The sequence below is a fragment of the Mesoplodon densirostris genome, chromosome 5 (genome assembly GCF_025265405.1).
Source record: "Mesoplodon densirostris isolate mMesDen1 chromosome 5, mMesDen1 primary haplotype, whole genome shotgun sequence".
Taxonomy (NCBI): Eukaryota; Metazoa; Chordata; class Mammalia; order Artiodactyla; family Ziphiidae; genus Mesoplodon; species Mesoplodon densirostris.
In genome coordinates this window covers 131905107-131921959 of record NC_082665.1, presented here as the reverse complement: position 1 = coordinate 131921959, position 16853 = coordinate 131905107, and the positions used below count along the sequence as shown (strand labels likewise).

Genomic DNA, 16853 nt, shown 5'->3' with positions numbered 1-16853 from the left:
TGTGTGTGTGTGTGTGTAGTGGGGGGGGGAGTGTGAGTGTTTTAAGGAGAGAAAAAAGTATAGACAGAGAAATTCTGGAAGGTCAAAATTTAATTTTCATGGCAATGTGAATGGATATATGACAGCTTTTTTTAAAGCTACAAATGTACCAATATGCAGATCTGTTTTACTGAACCCTAGACGCTGAAAGACTAGAACCTGCATAGAAGCACATTTAATCAATGTGCATACTTTTTTATTGCCTACATTTCTGTGTGGAATTTCTAAGGTCAGAACAACCTAGTTACATTTGAATTACTGTTTTCCATTTTTTAAATAGACACATACATGTAGATAGACAGATCTGGTACAGGTTCTATATGTATTGATAGATGTGCATTTTTGAAAGCATGGCAAAACAGCTATATAAAACTTTCACATCCAAGTTGCCATTTTAAGAGTCCCTGTTTTGGTTTGAGCGGGGGAAGGATGGAGGGAGGAATTGATTAATTGAGTGTAAAAGTAAACTGAAGGTAAGCCTACATGCCTTTTCAATTAACCTTTAATGACGTAAAGTTGATGAACATTATTACTGATATTCCTGAAATGGTTAATTAGATGTGTAGATGCTAAAATAATCACAGTGAGAACTTTTTAATGTCTCATTTTAAAAAGTCAGTATTTTTGAATTGGTCAGTTATGTTTTAAATGATTAGCCTTTGGGACTATTAGGAATTTTTATTACTGTATGCATTTCTATGTTGTTCTACAACAGAGTTAACTTTTTTGAAATATAACATTGTTATATTTTTTATTTTCTGCTGTTTGTATACTGTGGATTATATGACCACAAAATAGAAACTTACAAGATCTATTATCTAGCTAAAGAGATGTCATCAGTAAAAAGAATCAGTCTAACTACTAAGTGGTCCTTATAGAATCTCTTTACTGAAAAAAACCTGTAATTTTTAGATTCAGCTAAATTTGACAGTAATGAAGAAGATTCTGCTTCTGTCTTTTCACCATCATTTGGTCTGAAACAAACAGAAAAAGTTCCAAGTAAAACAGTAGCTGCTAAAAAGGGTATGTACTTATATTTGATTTTGTTAAGCAGCACATAAAACGTATAGAGATGGTTAAAGGAAATTTAATGTTATTTGAAACTATTTGCACTAGGACTTCAATAGAAAATAGGTATAAAGTATAAATGTGTGTATGAGGAAAATCCCTCTTGTTTTCTAACCATGTGAGGTAATTATTCAGATGTCTGTAAGACTTCATTTTAAAGCTGCTGCAATTATAAAATAATCCCATGCATTGATATGGAAAGACAGCTTTCTGGTAAAGCTGTGCTGGTTAGTTGTTGGGTTGTGAAGTAGGCTGAGAGTTTGTGCTGATAGCAGTTGGCCGCCTCAGCTGTGCAGGCCATGCCTTAACTCCTCCTGGGAGCCATTGCTCAGCTCAGCCTGGGCCTCTTGTTGTTTGTGAGTCATGCAGCTTTCTTTTCCGTAACCTTAGATTGTTTATGAATAAGTTGATTGGAGTTGATTCATGAATGTTACTGGTACTGAGGCACATACCTTGAAGGAGGTCAGTGTTAGTGCTTTGGGTTTAAAAGATAATCACCACTTACCCAGCAAGTAAATAAACAGTATGGAATGTCCCTTCAGGATCTTAGAAGCGCACAACAGACACCCACCATTGTAGACACGTGTCTACAACAGTAAAAGCCCCTGCTATTCTGAACACACTGGGGCGGTGGTGAGAAATTGGTTGGCCCTCCAGCCTCTAGCCCCGCCCTGGCCATGGTCTGTCTTTCTTTACTGAGGACTTTCTCTGATGCTGTGCCCGCCACCCTTTACCCGTGACTGAGGAAAGCTGGTCTGCACGTCTCTCAGGGTTCGTGCCCCTCAGGTTAGCTCGCTCGGGTTTCATGCCAGCTCTCCGCTTCCTCACGTGCTGAAGCTTCCAGAGTGACGACAGCTCAACACCCTCCCATTACCCGGCCCTCTCTTCACTGTCTCATTCTGCACTGTCTTCCTGTACCTCCCAAGCGGGCACTCCTAACTCGAGTCTTTGCGTTAGGATCAGGTGGGGTCTGCTTCTGGAGAACGCAAACTGAGACGGGCCCTGTAATTTCCCTTTAAGCATCTTTTTATCATCTTGATATGAGCATCTTACAACCCACCCTGAAAACTGGGGAGCCCTTTTCCTCTCTGAACATGTCAGCCCGTTTCCTTCATCAGGCTGTTCACCCCCATTGGACCTAACGAGTTAGCTTAGCATTAACTGAAAGGCCAGCATGCGCAGCCACTCCCGTCCTGTGGCTCCAGTCCCTTCACAGCAGACTGGCTCAGAGGACTCACCCGACCTACACCCGCCCAGTAGCGTTGCCAGTGCCACCTAACACTGCAGGCCTGGAAACGTCCCAGGAGAAAGGGTCGTCACTGCACCACCCCGCATGTGGAGCCCGCACTCCTGCTGGGGGCTGCCCCGTGGCTCTAGCGGTAGGAAAGCCCACAGAGCCTGCGGGCCTCTCCTGCTGTTCCAACAAGGGGCCTTACCTCGAGCGCCGTGTATTGGATCACGATCACGTTTTCCATAGAAGGAGCATGGGTGTTTTTCTTTAATAGAAAAGTGTGTGGTTAATTCAGTACATTTTTTTTCAAATTAGGTTTTACTAATCACACAAGGCTGATTTATCAATTTCCATAGACTGAAAATGAAGCAAGGTCTTTAAAAACAAAATTCATCAAAATAAAGGCCTTTGGATCTATTATCCACTTACCTAGAATTTTCATATTTCTTTTCACATAAAAGTACCAAGTCTGGATTTCAACCTCTGAATGAAGTGAAGTTTCTATTCATGGTATTTGAGGGTCCCATAATTTTTTTTTCTCTAAAACATTTTAAAAGCTAGAACTTAACGTGGTTATACTTGCATTATCATTAATATGTCTTTTTACTACTGCTTTTTAAAAGTTATTGCTTAATTCATTTTAATGGCCCTTGTTAATTTAAAATACCTCAGTTGAATTAACAAAAGGCAAATTATGCTAAAAAGCATTTTGTTGGGCTTCCCTGGTGGCTCAGTGGTTAAGAGTCCGCCTGCCGATGCAGGGGACACGGGTTTGTGCCCCGGTCTGGGAAGATCCCACATGCCGCGGAGCTGCTGGGCCCGTGAGCCATGGCCGCTGAGCCTGCACGTCCGGAGCCTGTGCTCCGCAGCGGGAGAAGCCACAGCAGTGAGAGGCCTGCGTACCGCAAAAAAAAAAAAAAAAAAAAAAAAAAAAAGCATTTTGTCACCTATGAGCAGTTGTTTGCCTTTACACTGGCACCAAATGGAAAGAAATCATTTTATTATTTAAAGCTACTCAATTTCATATCAGCAGTAAGAAATTCCATCGTTATAGGACTCACTCCAGCTTGAATCGTTGGTAAGAATATTACATTGATCTATGAAATGGAAATTTGCTTAATAGGAAAACCATCTTTAGATACAGCCCCTAAGCCCAAGAGAACTCCCAAACAGAAGAAAGTAGAGACTGTAAACTCTGACTCGGATTCCGAATTTGGCGTTCCAAAGAAGACAACAGCACCCAAAGGTGAGGATTATCTTTGTATAACCCTCTAGCATATTCCATGTGCCAAGTGTTTAGTCTCTTCTACTCACTGAATTTAGAGAGACTGGGTACCTATTTTATTTTAACTTCCTTCACTCCTCAGTAAGCAGTGTTCTAAGAATCAGTGCTGAATTAGAGTCCAAAGGAAATACAGCAATTTAGTCCACTTTGTTTATAAATCAAGAAACAGACTCAAAGAGGTCAAGTAAGTCAGCAACTTGCGTACCAAAGAATGGTTCAGAGACCCCCTGCAGCGGACTCCCTGGAAGTGGTTATAAAAGGCAGTGGGGGGGGGGGGTCCTCATTAAAGTGTGAGACTCCTTGGCTGAGGCCGGAGTGGGAACTCTTAGACCAGAGCCTTGTCCTCATCTGGGAGCTGAAACAGCTGTCCTCAGGGCCCCCGCAAGGGCACAGCACCAGTTCCTCTCCCTGCTGTCTTCTCTTTGCCTCCGGAATCTACGAAGTCCTTAAAGATGCTTAAAAAAATATGTAAGACATGATTTCTCTAAGGGTAGCTGTTCAGTCTCTCGTTCAACTGATAGATACTATCATCAACGTGTTTATTTCTTAAAGCGGTGGTTGGGATAAGGAGATACAGACCTACAGGGAACCGAAGGGGCAGAAAAGAAACATAGTGACTAGGGAGGTGGGTACTTAGGCTGTGCGTGGTTTGAAACCTTTGTAAATTCACTAGTACCATCTCATTGATTGATTCCATCAAGTATGATATTCCAAGACCATTTAGGCTATCTTTTCTTACTAGTACAATCCGTTAGTCATAGCTCTTTTAACTTTGAATTGCCGTTTACTTCCTTTTTCTCTTTCTCTGGCATCATTGTAGGATGGAGGATGTTTGGTGACCACTTACATGTTAACTTCTCCCCTGCTCCTCCGATGCTGAGCATGCGAGATTAGGTGGTTGAAAAAAAAATAGGCTGCATGGGGTGATTCTAGTCTGAGAAGGAATATGGATTTGACGGATGATCTCATGATTAATACTGGGGAATTTAGTTTAGGGCTGTTGTGCTACTTAAAGTGGGACATGCGGCTGGCTGTTGCTTCTGTGTGGCAGGAGAGTTACAGGAAGCATCCAGACCTCTACAATCTGTGCTAATAAGGAAGTATGTCTTGCTTTTCTAGTAATTCATGCTATATTTTTAGAAGTATTGGTCTGTGACAAATTAGAAACTTAATTTTTTTCATCGCATACAATTTAACAAATTCTCTTCTAAGACTTTTTTCAGGCCAAGTACCACCTGTGCAAAATGCCAAGGTTCCTTTTATGCATTAGGGGTTTGGTCATTAAAGTTTGTCACCAGCACTTTCCGACTAATTTAAATGTATTGGTGAAATACTCCTTAGTCCTGTCAACCCCAGAACTGAAATGGTGCTGACACGCTGTTTCTATATTAATTATAGTAAGAGATCAGGATTGCAGTACTAACTGGGCATGCCAAAGAAGTAAAAGTATAATGCTTTGACACTTTTTATATTGCACTTATTAACCTTGGGAGAAAAACCCCTTTGTATCATTTTAAGGTAAAGGCCGAGGGGCAAAGAAGAGGAAAGCATCTGGCTCTGAAAACGAAGGTGATTATAACCCTGGCAGGAAAACCTCTAGAACAACAAGCAAGGTAATTAGGAGCATCTTTTTAATAATGCACAGTTTTAAGAATGTTATGTAACTGGCTTAGTTCTCTTGTTACTGTAATGTAACAGATTTAAACCTAGCATCTCTTATCCACAGGGGGCTTGTATATGGTTAAAAAATTATCCACGTGTAAAATTTATATAAGCAGGACCACCTCTTGGATAAAGGGCGGCATAAATTAGCCTGCTTGAGTCTTCCACGGCCTGCAGTGGCAGAAGTTACATGCTACCCTAAAATATTACTTTCCAGGCCAAATAAAGGCTATTTCTTTTGAACTCAAATTTATTTGACCAGGACTGATTTGATTTTTAACTTGAATTCATTTGACTGTGGCTAATTTTCCCAATTCGTCTGACCCTTCTCCAGCAGTACAGTATCTCTTTAAGGTAAACTAATAACATCAAATACCACCCTTTTCTCTCTCTCCCCCTTCCTTTTAAAACTTAAAAAACACGAACAGATGACTTTAGCTCCGTGGTGCTCTCCACACCGAGGTTTTCCATCCAGTCATCTGCTGTGACTGTGGCCCATCCTGGCGACTCTCCTCTGCCTTTTATAGACGCTTACTGCCTGTACTACCTAGTGTCCATAAGTCTTATTTTCCTCTTATGAATTGATAGGTACTTACCAATAAGACAGCTTGAATTTTAACTCATCTGTTTGCATTGTGCAGATCTGCTGGATAACATAAGTTCAGACAGAAATAAGTAATGGTGGTATTATGAGATCACCAAGGTGGCAAATTATACTTAATCCTCCTCTTCCCTTCATGAAAATGATTAGGTAACTGGCTTCACACTTAAGTTAGCATTACAGTTCTGCTTTTAAAAGAACCACTGTTGCTAGTATTTCCCAAATATAAGTGAAGTGTAAGGAATAATAATTCTTTTTAACACTAGTCCTTTTTTCCCCTTAACTTTGGGGTTTTAAATCTCTTTTTTAAAAAAATGTCTAGAAACCGAAGAAAACATCTTTCGATCAGGATTCAGATGTGGACATCTTCCCATCAGACTTCACTTCTGAACCACCTTCTCTGCCACGGACTGGTCGGGCTAGGAAAGAAGTAAAATATTTTGCAGAGTCTGATGAAGAAGAAGATGTCGATTTTGCGATGTTTAATTAGGTGCCCACAGAGCACAGAAAACAATTTTCAGCAGATAACTTGTGTTGTCCCTTTTGTCTTTTCTGTCTCAGACTTTTGTACATCTGGCTTATTTTAATGTGATGATGTAATTGATGGTTTTTTATTATTGTGGTAGGCCTTTTAACATTTTGTTCTTACACATACAGTTTTATGCTCTTTTTTACTCATTGAAATGTCATGTACTTACTGTCTGATTGGCTTGTAGAATTGTTATAGACTGTTGTGCATTAGCACAGATTTTAACTGTCATGATTGATTGCAGACTACAGACCTGCTTTTTGAAATGAAATTTAAACATTAAAAATGGAACTGTGTTCTCCGTCTCTTTACTGAAGATGAACGTGCAGTAAAAGCTCTCATACACCTTTAAAATAAATATATTTTATTCTTTGCCAGGAGACTCCATGGAAAAAGGTAAACAGTATATGAACATAGAAAGAAGCATTGTTAAACAATTTCAATGTACAAACAGCCAGTGAAAGTACATCACAGACTTGCTAATATATCAAAAAAAAAATTCCACTAGTGCTTAAATGAGAACTAAGAAACTGACAGACACTTGGGTCTGTTAACCACTCCACCCCCAGCCTCCACTCTGTTCGTAGTGACTGAACCAGGCCAGAGGATGCAGATTCTCTGCCGGTGACTTTGGGAGGCAACGCAAATCCCCCCAGTATCAAGCAGGAATCAGGAAGGATACAGAGTTAGTTACACGGTGCAGGTGAGAGACCAGCCCGTCATTATCCCATGAAACCTCCCTAATGGCTTGTGAATAGGTAAACAAAAACTTTTATTAACACTGAAAAGTGTTTCTGCCTTGGAGGCTATCATTACTGTAAAAATGTATCTTTTTAAAAAAATTGTGTAGTTATGTCATTAAACAAGTAATAAACCACTTTTAATTTAAAGTGACATCCACAATTGAACAAATGACATTTGATACCTGAACTGGCAGTTTACACTGACACAGAATTCTCTTCTGCTAGTGCAGTGAATTTGTAGTATACTTCATTGGGCAACATGAAAGAAAAGATGCGGTCTGAGAGCATCCAGAGAGCAAGGACAAGCTTCTACACTAACCGAAGTAGGACACCTTTAGCCTTACCTTGCCACACTGTACGACAGTCCCGTTTCCTTACCTCCATGTCTTGATCTGCGAAGGCAAGACAGTTATCTTTTTGACCCTTTCTTAACTGGACACGTACAGTAGTAATCTGTTCCATAACCTTGGTGTCTTGGTTATTTGGAGTATACAAGACAAAAGGAAAGCACCAAACGTATAGGAGAGAAAGAACAGAGCCATACTTCTGTATGTACAGAGTCTTCAGAAACTTAACCAGGGGTAAATCATTCTGACTGGGTCTTTGCCATGCAATCTTGAGTGTTCACAGAGGAGACTAGCTTTTAACTGGTTTTCGGTTGCATGAAATGGCTGATTGATTTTTAGAATTTAAAAAGTTTGTACTTCTAGGTAAGTTAGACAGTGAGGGGTATATATTGATACATATGAAAACGTCTTGGTCCTTCTTGAGTTTGAATATATTTTCAGTCCAAAAACTAAGCAGCAGTAAAAATGTTTTTTCCTTGCATTTTAAATCCCAGGAGTGAAGGTACTGGGGAATGTTGGAAGTGGCTAGAAAGTGTCTTATTGCAGCAGTGGTGACTGACCAACACCGCTGTTCTCCACGGAGCTGGGCGAGGTGCTGGGACTGTGCTCTGCTGTGTTCCCACTCGAGCTTGGGGTCAAGGGTTCATGTCCTTCAGAATTCTCCAGCATTTCCTGAATGAGAGGGGGCATCGAGCCGGGAATTTCCATTTTCAAGGTAATTACACGTTCTGCACCTTTTCGAAAGAGATCAGAGAAATCTGGTAGAGATACGGAGTCAAGGTGATAACCAGAGATCAACTTTCATCTACTTTAACAAGGGTGGGTGAAAACCGTTACCAGGGCCTCCCAGAGGCTCTCCTAATTTGACACCATTAAAACATTTCCACTTCATCTGTAGACGAGCAGCAGAGATAGGACGACATACATAAATGTGACAACTCCACACCTCTGTCAGTTGTAGGAAACAGTATCAGTGTATATTTACTCGACAGATTTGCAAAGAGAAGCTCCTGGTAATCTTGAAGAGAGACAGTGAACGGAGAGAAGTTCCCCACAAGTGCAGGCAGGGATTTAAGAAACACACGTGTGGCGAACGGGATCACCCACTCGATGTAGCACTGCGCTGCCCAGAAGGGTGGCCGCTATGTACACGCAGTGTTTACACCTGCTAGGTTAACTCCTGAAGGAAAGGCGTGCCTCGGCCGCATCAGCCCCATCTCAAGGGCCTAAGAGCCACGTGTGGCTGGTGGCCACTGGACGATGCGGGTTACAGAACGTGTCCGCTCTGTTAGCACTGTCCAGCTAGGTACAGGGAGGGGCGGTATGAAGTTCCACAGCCTCGCGCATTTAAAATCAGAGACGGAGGGGATATGGAGATATTTGTATACGTAGAGCTGATTCACTTTGTTATACAGCAGCAACTAACACACCACTGTAAAGCAATTATACTCCAATAAAGATGTTAAAAAATAAAATCTGAGACGTCACAGTGACTGACAGTGGTCAAGACTGGTGACTTCTACACTTAATCCCAGGCTAGGCATGAACTCAGGGTCTCACTGACTCTTAGAAGGAGCTCAGGAATTGAAACTCCTTGTCAAACACGTTCGCTGTGCTTCTAGGCACTTCCTGACATGTCCAGTTTGTTCCCTGGCTCGCCAGGCCTTCAGGGAAGGACAGTGACAACAGCACGTCTGTTCCAGGGACGCTGCTGAGCCTTCTCGGTAGGAAAGCCCTGCTCTCACACTCAGCTGCCATGTGGCTCCAGGCACTTCTGTAATTGCTCCAGTTGCCATATTAACTGGAAATCACTAGGCAAAAAATAGTTACACCTCTCCGGAAGGCAAGAATCCCTTTGCTTAGAGGTGCAGAAGTTAAACCTGCCTACACACCGAGAGAACAACGGCTAGACTGGTGGAGAGAGATGCGTAACCAGTCACGGTCACCCTAAGCACTACTCATTTTTTCTTGAGGTTTGGGTGCTCAGGAAAAACTGGAATCAAGTTTACACAGACCAGAGCACGTATGGAAAGCTGGAACGAAATGTACAAAACGAGAAAATAAAATGCCGGTCATATAGTATGCTCTCTTGGAAACGGTTTTTCTAATCACTCACTTAGTCGTCTGAATTTTAAAGCTCTCCTAATCTACTGAGGTCACTCAGTAGGGTAAGACTTGAGGTTTTACTGTTTTTAAGGGCAGGTACTACTTAATTCCTTTTGATTCCAATGAGAAATGAATTCCAGAATAATAGCAAAAAGGCAGCTACTATCAAACACCCTCAATTAAAACACAGGGTTTTAAAAAGCAATACAATGTGGTCAGGACTGCAAGTCCACCTGGTGGGTGAGCGCAGCGTGGCGGACATACCTTTAGCACTGATGCTGCGGAGATCTGTGATTTTCATGAGGATCTTTGGAAACATGTGAGGCTTGCTGGGTCGTCTCTTTCTGATATAAATTTTTAGTGCTTCCAGCAATGGTTCTTGTAGCTTATCTACTTTTGTTGGTTCCTCAAGGTCCTGACGGTCTAGATTCCAGGAGTAAGGTATTAAACAATCAGCATCAGGACAGAAAGAGTTACGCATTTGCAGGCTGGAGTTTCTGCCCAGTTCCCCTCCCTCCTTGGTTCCACTATATCGTAACCTTATTAATTTGATGATTCAATCACATAAACATATCTGAAGATGTGTGCAACTGCCTTAAGTAGTGATACTTGAAAATGATTGTCCACATTTTGAAGGCTGGTTGCCTTTGTCCCCAGCAGAGAATTACTTCTCATGGCCAGGAGGTGTCACTACTGAACTGGATTAAAGGAAACCTTGAGCAGGATGGTTAAAAAGGCAAAAGGTCCATCAGCCCCCTACGTGATGCCAGTTAACCCGTTAACCACGCCTGATTCGGCCTCCCGTGAGCCAGGAGGGGTCACTACAAAGAAGAACCGTATTTCACCCCCGACCTCCCAAGGATGGTAGGGGGCCAACACGATGACTTGTCATCTCAGCCCCTGAAGAGCAAAGAGCACATGCAAGTTCCGTGGCTCATCCTAACAGTGTCCTGGGGCAACGTATGTGACGACAGTGTGATCCTACCTTTAAAAAAGCACCTGTGGTAACGGGAGAAATAGTATTTTGGGATTTCAGAGCTATTTTGGGATTTCAGAGCAGGAAAACCCCAAATGCCTTTATTTAACTTACATAAATATGGAAAAATGCAACAAACTCTAAGCATGCATGCCTGGCTTTATCCGCATGTCCTTTTCCATGCAAAATAACTCCAAAGTGGAGATGAGGAATTTCCCATAAATTACAAGTGTGAGTTGCTCTTCACGGACTCTCACGAGGGTTTTCTAGGTGGTGGTACCTCCACAGATCAAGCAGATGGCGCTGAGAAGGCCTGTCTCCGTGTCGTCCATCTCCAGAGGCAGAAGCTGGCTGGCGAAGGTGAACACGAGGTCGGTCAGGGGGCCGAACCCGGCGTTGTGCATCTGGGTTCGATTCAGGGTCAGGCCGTCCGAAAACGTCATGGTGTCTTGCTCTGGGGTATACCTGGTGCAGATTCTCAGAATCTGGAAGAAAACAACCACGTTTGCATCATCAAAGCGAGCCTGGCCCGGCGGCCTCCATCGGATCAGGGCAGGAAATCACAGGAAGATTTCCGAGGAGCTCTGGCTGCACATGAGTCTCTGCCCACCCCCCCCTTCAGGGGTGAACGTGTGTTCCAGCTCTTCCCTCAAAAGACCACAGAAGTCAAAACATGGCTAAAGTTCTTTAGGGGATAATAAATAGGACACAGAATTTGAGAATATCTGTTTATGCTAAAAGTAATTCATCTGACTCAAATAAACATTTACTGAGTACCTACTTATGTCCCAGGCACTGTGCCAGGTACTTATAAAAAGAGAAGATTCTTTTTTTTTTTTAAAGAGCTTACAGTCTACCAAAAAAGAAGGCCACTATTTACCACTTATTAAATGCCTGGTGTACATCAAGCATTACACGTGCTCTCCATTCAATCTTGTGAAGAACTCGGTGAGGTGAGTATGTTTCTTATTTTATAGATGAGGGGCCGGAGGCTCAGAAAGGCTAAGCCGGGTGCCCAGCGCCACACAGCTAAGACGTGGCTGACTGATGTATTCCAAGTGGGATTCCCACTGGGATGACCCGATCACGCAGCCCCAGACGACCGTGACCCACGGAGCAGGAGCGGAGCAAGCAAGGTGCCAGGGTGCCAGCAGAGGCGGAGCTTGGGCACAGCCGGCAGGAGGCCACGGGCAGGCCCATGGACAGGAGGTGGCCATCAGCTCAGCGCGGACGTCTGGTGGGCTTCTCTGGAAAAGCGGCCTGGGCCTCCTGCCACATCTGCCAGCCCCGCCCGACACGCCCTCGGTCTGTAACCCTGCGGCCCGTGGTCACCGCACCGCCTGCTCAACCCCCAGTGCCCGTCAGGGCTCTGCGCACCCGCGGCACTGTTCCGCCCATAGCCGCAGCGCTGCACCAGCCGGGCCTCCACACTGGACCCTCCCTCGGAGGAGGCCTCAGAGCTGCTGGACAAGTTCACCCCGCCTGGACCCAGCAGGCTGGGGGAGCTGAGAATTTCTCCCAGATGCTCATGTGACTGGGTGTGGTCCCCACGGCCGCCAGCCTAGAGGACACTGCCACCAGGGGGTCCGGGGACCTTCCTGTCCCATGGCGTGGCAGAGGGCCGGCCGGCCCCCTGAGAAAGCCCCGCCCGCTCTCCGTGATCCCACCAGGGCTCCCGAAAGAAGAACTTCTGCCGAATCTTGCATCGTCTCAGGGAAGTGCTGGGGGTTTGGGGCAAGGACGCTTCCAGCGGGGAAGCCCTTCCAATCTGATGGGCATTGTAGGTGCAGGAGCCTCACAGCCACTGGACCACAGCAACCAGGGAGGGGCCGGGCCGCTGCAGGCAAGGGCCTGATGCTCCGCACCATGGCTGTGTCCCCCCAGTCCCCAGGAAGACGCAGACAGGCAGGACTCCAGCGTGGACGCCCTGTGGAGGGAGGCCGTGGCGGCCCAGCTGATGAGAAGGTCTGCTGCTGCGCCTTCCCGGTCCGAAGACGTCTGAGAGCAGCAGACGGCTGTGAGCACGCCCCACCTAGTGCAGCAGCAGCTGATGCAGGGCGGATCGCCGACCACACGGGGCCCCCGCCTGGTGCTTCTAACCGCGACTTAACTTCTGTATCAACCCACGAGGCAGACGCTACTGTCACCCCATCCTACAGGCAGGGCACAGACCCCAGCAGCTTGTCCTGGGTCACGTGAGTCCCAGGAGGCATGGCTTGCTTCGGGCCTGTGCTCTCCACCTCTGCTCCCGGCAGCCAGCCTCGGGGCTCCTCAGGCCACCACCCAAGCCCAGGTGTCCCTCTCGGGGAGGTGACCGCTGGCCCTGCCGAGGGCCTTCTGCAGCTCCCAGCCTGGGCGGCTCTTCACAGGACCTACCTAGCTCGCAGTGGCGCGCGTCCAGTGGCCTGGAGAGAGAACATCGCACAGCCTTCACGTTCCACGGGAGGGGCTTGGGCGGACCCAGGGGCTGCGCTCAGGAGTTGCGTGCCCGGCGCGGAGCCCGTGGCAGCCCAGGCGTGAATGCGCGTGGTTATCAAAGCACCACAGAGACTCCTTCCCTGGAGGGGACCACCTGCACCTCTCGGACACTTGTCCAGGGACGCCCCCCGCCCCCGGGCTTAGCCGTTCCCTCTGGGTCCCTCTGGCCGACCTGTGGCCCTTCACCTTGGTGGCCAACATGGCCTGAAGCCACGCCAGCGTCAGAACAGCAGAGGGACCTGGACGTCGTCGGGCACAAGCCTTCACTCCCTCGGAGGCCCCGGAGCACACGTGTGACCACATGCGTGACGGTGCCGGCAGAGACTCCCAACCCCCAGCCCAAGATCCCTCAGCGCGTGGAGAGGCGCCAGGAGCATGGCCTTGGCGGGAGTCACCGCGTGCTCGGTGTTGGGGAGCTTGGAACCTCTACACACGCTTCCAGGTTGGATCAAACAGGCAGCAAGCCTCTGCAGTTCCGTGCACGAGTGCCGCGCCCGCCGGGGTGGAAGAGCTGGGTCTGGGGGCCGCCCATGGCTCCCCCGAAACCCAAGCCCAGATGGGAGCGCACGTGGCGCCCATTCCACGTGGTAGGGCTTTCCTCCTCACAAGCTGCAAAATACGTGGACTCTGATGAAGCAGTGAAACCCCGTCCTGTTGCCGTACAAAGTTCAAAGCCGAAAGTCCTTGCCCCTAGCCCTACAAAGTTCAAAGTCGAAACCAGGCATAAACGGGCGTACAGCGGGGAGGGCCTGGGGCTGGGCCAAGCCGCCCCGGGGACAAACCCCGGAGCTCCGGCTTGTCACACTAAAGGCAAACGCCAGCAGCCGCCGCCAAGCGCTGCTCCAGGAAAAATCGCCCTTCGTTTGAAAGGACCGGGGGTTTGGTCTGGGAGGTGGAGCACGTGGGCCCCACGAGATGCGTAAAAACAGGCCCAGCCAGGTCGACCCTCCAAAGGAGGGGCGTGGCAGACACACAGAGCCCGCTGATGGGCAAGGCTGACCCTCCTCAGGGCACGACGCCCCTCCCCCCCCCCCCCAGGGACGCCGAGGGTCGCCCACTGCCTGCCGGGGCCGCGGAGCATGGGGTGCAGCAGCCCCGTCCGCTTCTGTCCTTCCGCCTCTGCAGCCGGAGCCACTGCTCAGCACGGTCATCAGGGCGCCAGGGCCTCGCAGCCATCCCCCGGGCGTGTGGTCCTCTCCAGGCCCCGCACCGCCCCTTCTCCCCGCGGCCCCGCCCCCGCCCGCACCAAAGCCTGTGCGCGGGCTGCTCCCTCGCCTTTCACGCTTCTCCGCTGGCCTGCACGCAGGGGACTCTTCTATTCAGGGCTCAGCTCAACGTCACCTCGTCAGGGAGCAGGGAACACGTGTCCTAAAAACCATTACTTTGTATCAATCACTCCACCCCATTTTCTTCGCAATAGGAAACACACTGGCTTAAAAGTTGAGGCACAACACGCGTGGTGGTTTTAAAACACTCTCTGCTCCTACCCCCTCTGCGGAGCAAAGCTTCAGTCCCCTCCCCTGGAGACTGGAGAGGGGGCTGGACCAGCACCTGACCCGCAGGCAGGATGCAGGGCACTGAGGGCGCGGCACAAGGCCACCGGAGGCATGGCCTCCCGTGCCTGCTCTCCCCAACCTCCTGTCCTGGGGAGGCTGGCAGACGTGTCACCGGGACGTGCACGTAGGCCCCGGGGAAGTCCATGCGGCCAGGAGCCTGGCCCTCCGGTCAACAGTGGCACCAGCCTGCCGGGCAGGTGTGCTGAGCCCGCCCAGAAGCGGCCCATCTAGCCCCAGTCAGGCCTTCAGATGAGGCAGCCTGCCATGTCGTCACGGCAACCTCAGAAAGCCCCTGGCAGACCCACCCGGCTCGTGGCCAGCAGGGACTGTGTAACACTTATTGTTTTAAGCAGCTCAGTTTGGGGCAGCCTGCTACGTGGCAATAGGTCACTAACAATAACACAACATACTTGCTGTGGGGTCGTGTGCACAGCCTGGCGCACACACAGCTGGATGCATTCCCCAAGTGGGCGCGCCTGTGTGAGCACCACCAGATCACGGCTCCCACGGTTCTGGCGTCCACAGGCACCCTTGGCCTTTCCCGATGAACCCCCCTCCCCAAGAGGCACCATTATCTTGACTTCTGTTCCTATCAGTTAGTTCCGCCTGAATTTGAACTTTGGGTGAATGGACTCGCAGTCTAGTCTGGCTTCTGTTCCCTCCACGTGGCGGCTGGGAGATTCCCCGTGCTGGCTTGTGGGGCAGGCACCTTTTTCATTGCTGTGTGATATTCCACAACCGACCCCTTGCCCTGCTTTACCTTCTTCATAGCAGCTTTGCTCTCTGAGCTTACCCCCCAGGAGATGAGCTTCTAGGAGGACACTGCTCTTTATCTGTCCTGCCCCTTGCTGTTTCCTTGGCACCTAAGGCAGGGTGGTCCACACAGCAGGTGATGAATGAATACTTATCCAGTTATTAAGGAAATCCCCTGAAACGGGTTTACAAAATCCAGGGACTTCTAAATACTTCAGCAAAGGAGAAAACTCCAATTGCTCACCGATCTTGTTCTCTTTACTAATTGTGTTTGGCAATTTGGGGGCAGGTCCTCATCTAATTTGACTGTTTATCCTCCAGTGCTTGTGGGAATGTTGATGCGCCATAATGATAACAAATACACACACAGAGCTGTGCCTGGTCGTCTTCCCTGGCAGTATGTGAACGTGCAGTGATGACCACATGGGAACAAAGTGTCTCCCCAGGGGACGTGCCACCAGCCTGCCATTCCTGAGAAGGAAACCCACGTGCTGGGAGCACACGTCTCCACACTGTGCGGCTTCTGAGGTCACTGCTCAGGGAGCCACTGCTTAAATGTTACAGGAAGTATGCTGACTTAAATTTAATAATAAATACACTGCTAGAGCCCGGGTTCCTGGCCACTGGCTTGGCCCTGCAGCTCCCCGCCTGCCCACCGTGCCTGAGTAGTTACTTAAGAGTTGGCTGGAGATCCGGAGGAAGATGGCGGAAGAGTAAGACGCAGAGATCACCTTCCTCCCCACAGATACATCAGAAATTCATCTACACGTGGAACAACTCCTACAGAACACCTACTGAACGCTGACAGAAGACCTCAGACCCCCCAAAAGGCAAGAAACTCCCCACATACCTGGGTAGGGCAAAAGAAAAAAGAATAAACAGAGACAAAAGGATAGGGACGGGACCTGCACCAGTGGGAGGGAGCCGTGAAGGAGGAAAGGTTTCCACACACTACAAGCCCCTTCGCGAGCGGAGACTGCGGGTGACGGAGGGGGAAAGCTTCGGAGTAGCGGAGGAGAGCACAGCAACAGGGGTGTGGAGGGCAAAGCGGAGAGATTCCAGCACAGAGGATCGGTGCCCTCAGGCACACACCAGCCCGAGAGGCCAGTCTGCTCGGCCGCTGGGGCGGGCGGGGCTGGGAGCTGAGGCTCCGGTATCCGCTTTCAGTCGGAGCGCAGGGAGAGGACTGGGGCTGGCAGCAGGAAGAGAGCCTGAAGGGGTTAGTGCACCACGGCTAGCCCGGAGGGAGTCCGGGGAAAGGGCCTGGAGCTGCCGAAGAGGCAAGAGACTTTTGCTTCCCTTTTGTTTCCTGGTGCGCGAGGAGAGGGCATTAAGAGGGCTGCTTTGGGAAGCGCCGGAGACGGGTGCGAGCCGCGGCTGAAGGCGCGAACGCCGGAGACGGGCGTGGGACGCTGGGGCTGCTGCTGCCGCCTCCACAAGACCTGTGTGCGAGCGCGGGTCACTGTCCGCCCCGCCTTC

General features: G+C 48.5%; 2 protein-coding genes across 6 annotated transcripts in view; one reads left to right on the top strand and one right to left on the bottom strand.

Annotated features, from left to right (window-relative positions):
* Positions 1-6706, top strand: part of TOP2B (DNA topoisomerase II beta) — a 65720-nt gene extending 59014 nt beyond the window's left edge. For 2 of the 3 annotated variants that reach the window (XM_060099505.1, XM_060099504.1), the window contains exons 33-36: positions 952-1062; positions 3462-3584; positions 5142-5236; positions 6209-6706. In XM_060099505.1, coding sequence (XP_059955488.1) covers positions 952-1062; positions 3462-3584; positions 5142-5236; positions 6209-6376 — 497 coding nt within the window. In that variant the 3' untranslated portion in view covers positions 6377-6706. The remainder of the gene's footprint in view (positions 1-951; positions 1063-3461; positions 3585-5141; positions 5237-6208) is intronic. The other variant, XM_060099506.1, reaches the window with a different exon arrangement.
* A 1336-nt stretch (positions 6707-8042) lies between these two features.
* Positions 8043-16853, bottom strand: part of RARB (retinoic acid receptor beta) — a 466970-nt gene continuing 458159 nt past the window's right edge. For 2 of the 3 annotated variants that reach the window (XM_060099507.1, XM_060099508.1), the window contains exons 6-8: positions 10868-11072; positions 9876-10034; positions 8043-8239 (exon numbers count right to left, since the gene is read on the bottom strand). In XM_060099507.1, the coding sequence (XP_059955490.1) occupies positions 8043-8239; positions 9876-10034; positions 10868-11072 (561 nt within the window). The remainder of the gene's footprint in view (positions 8240-9875; positions 10035-10867; positions 11073-16853) is intronic. The other variant, XM_060099509.1, reaches the window with a different exon arrangement.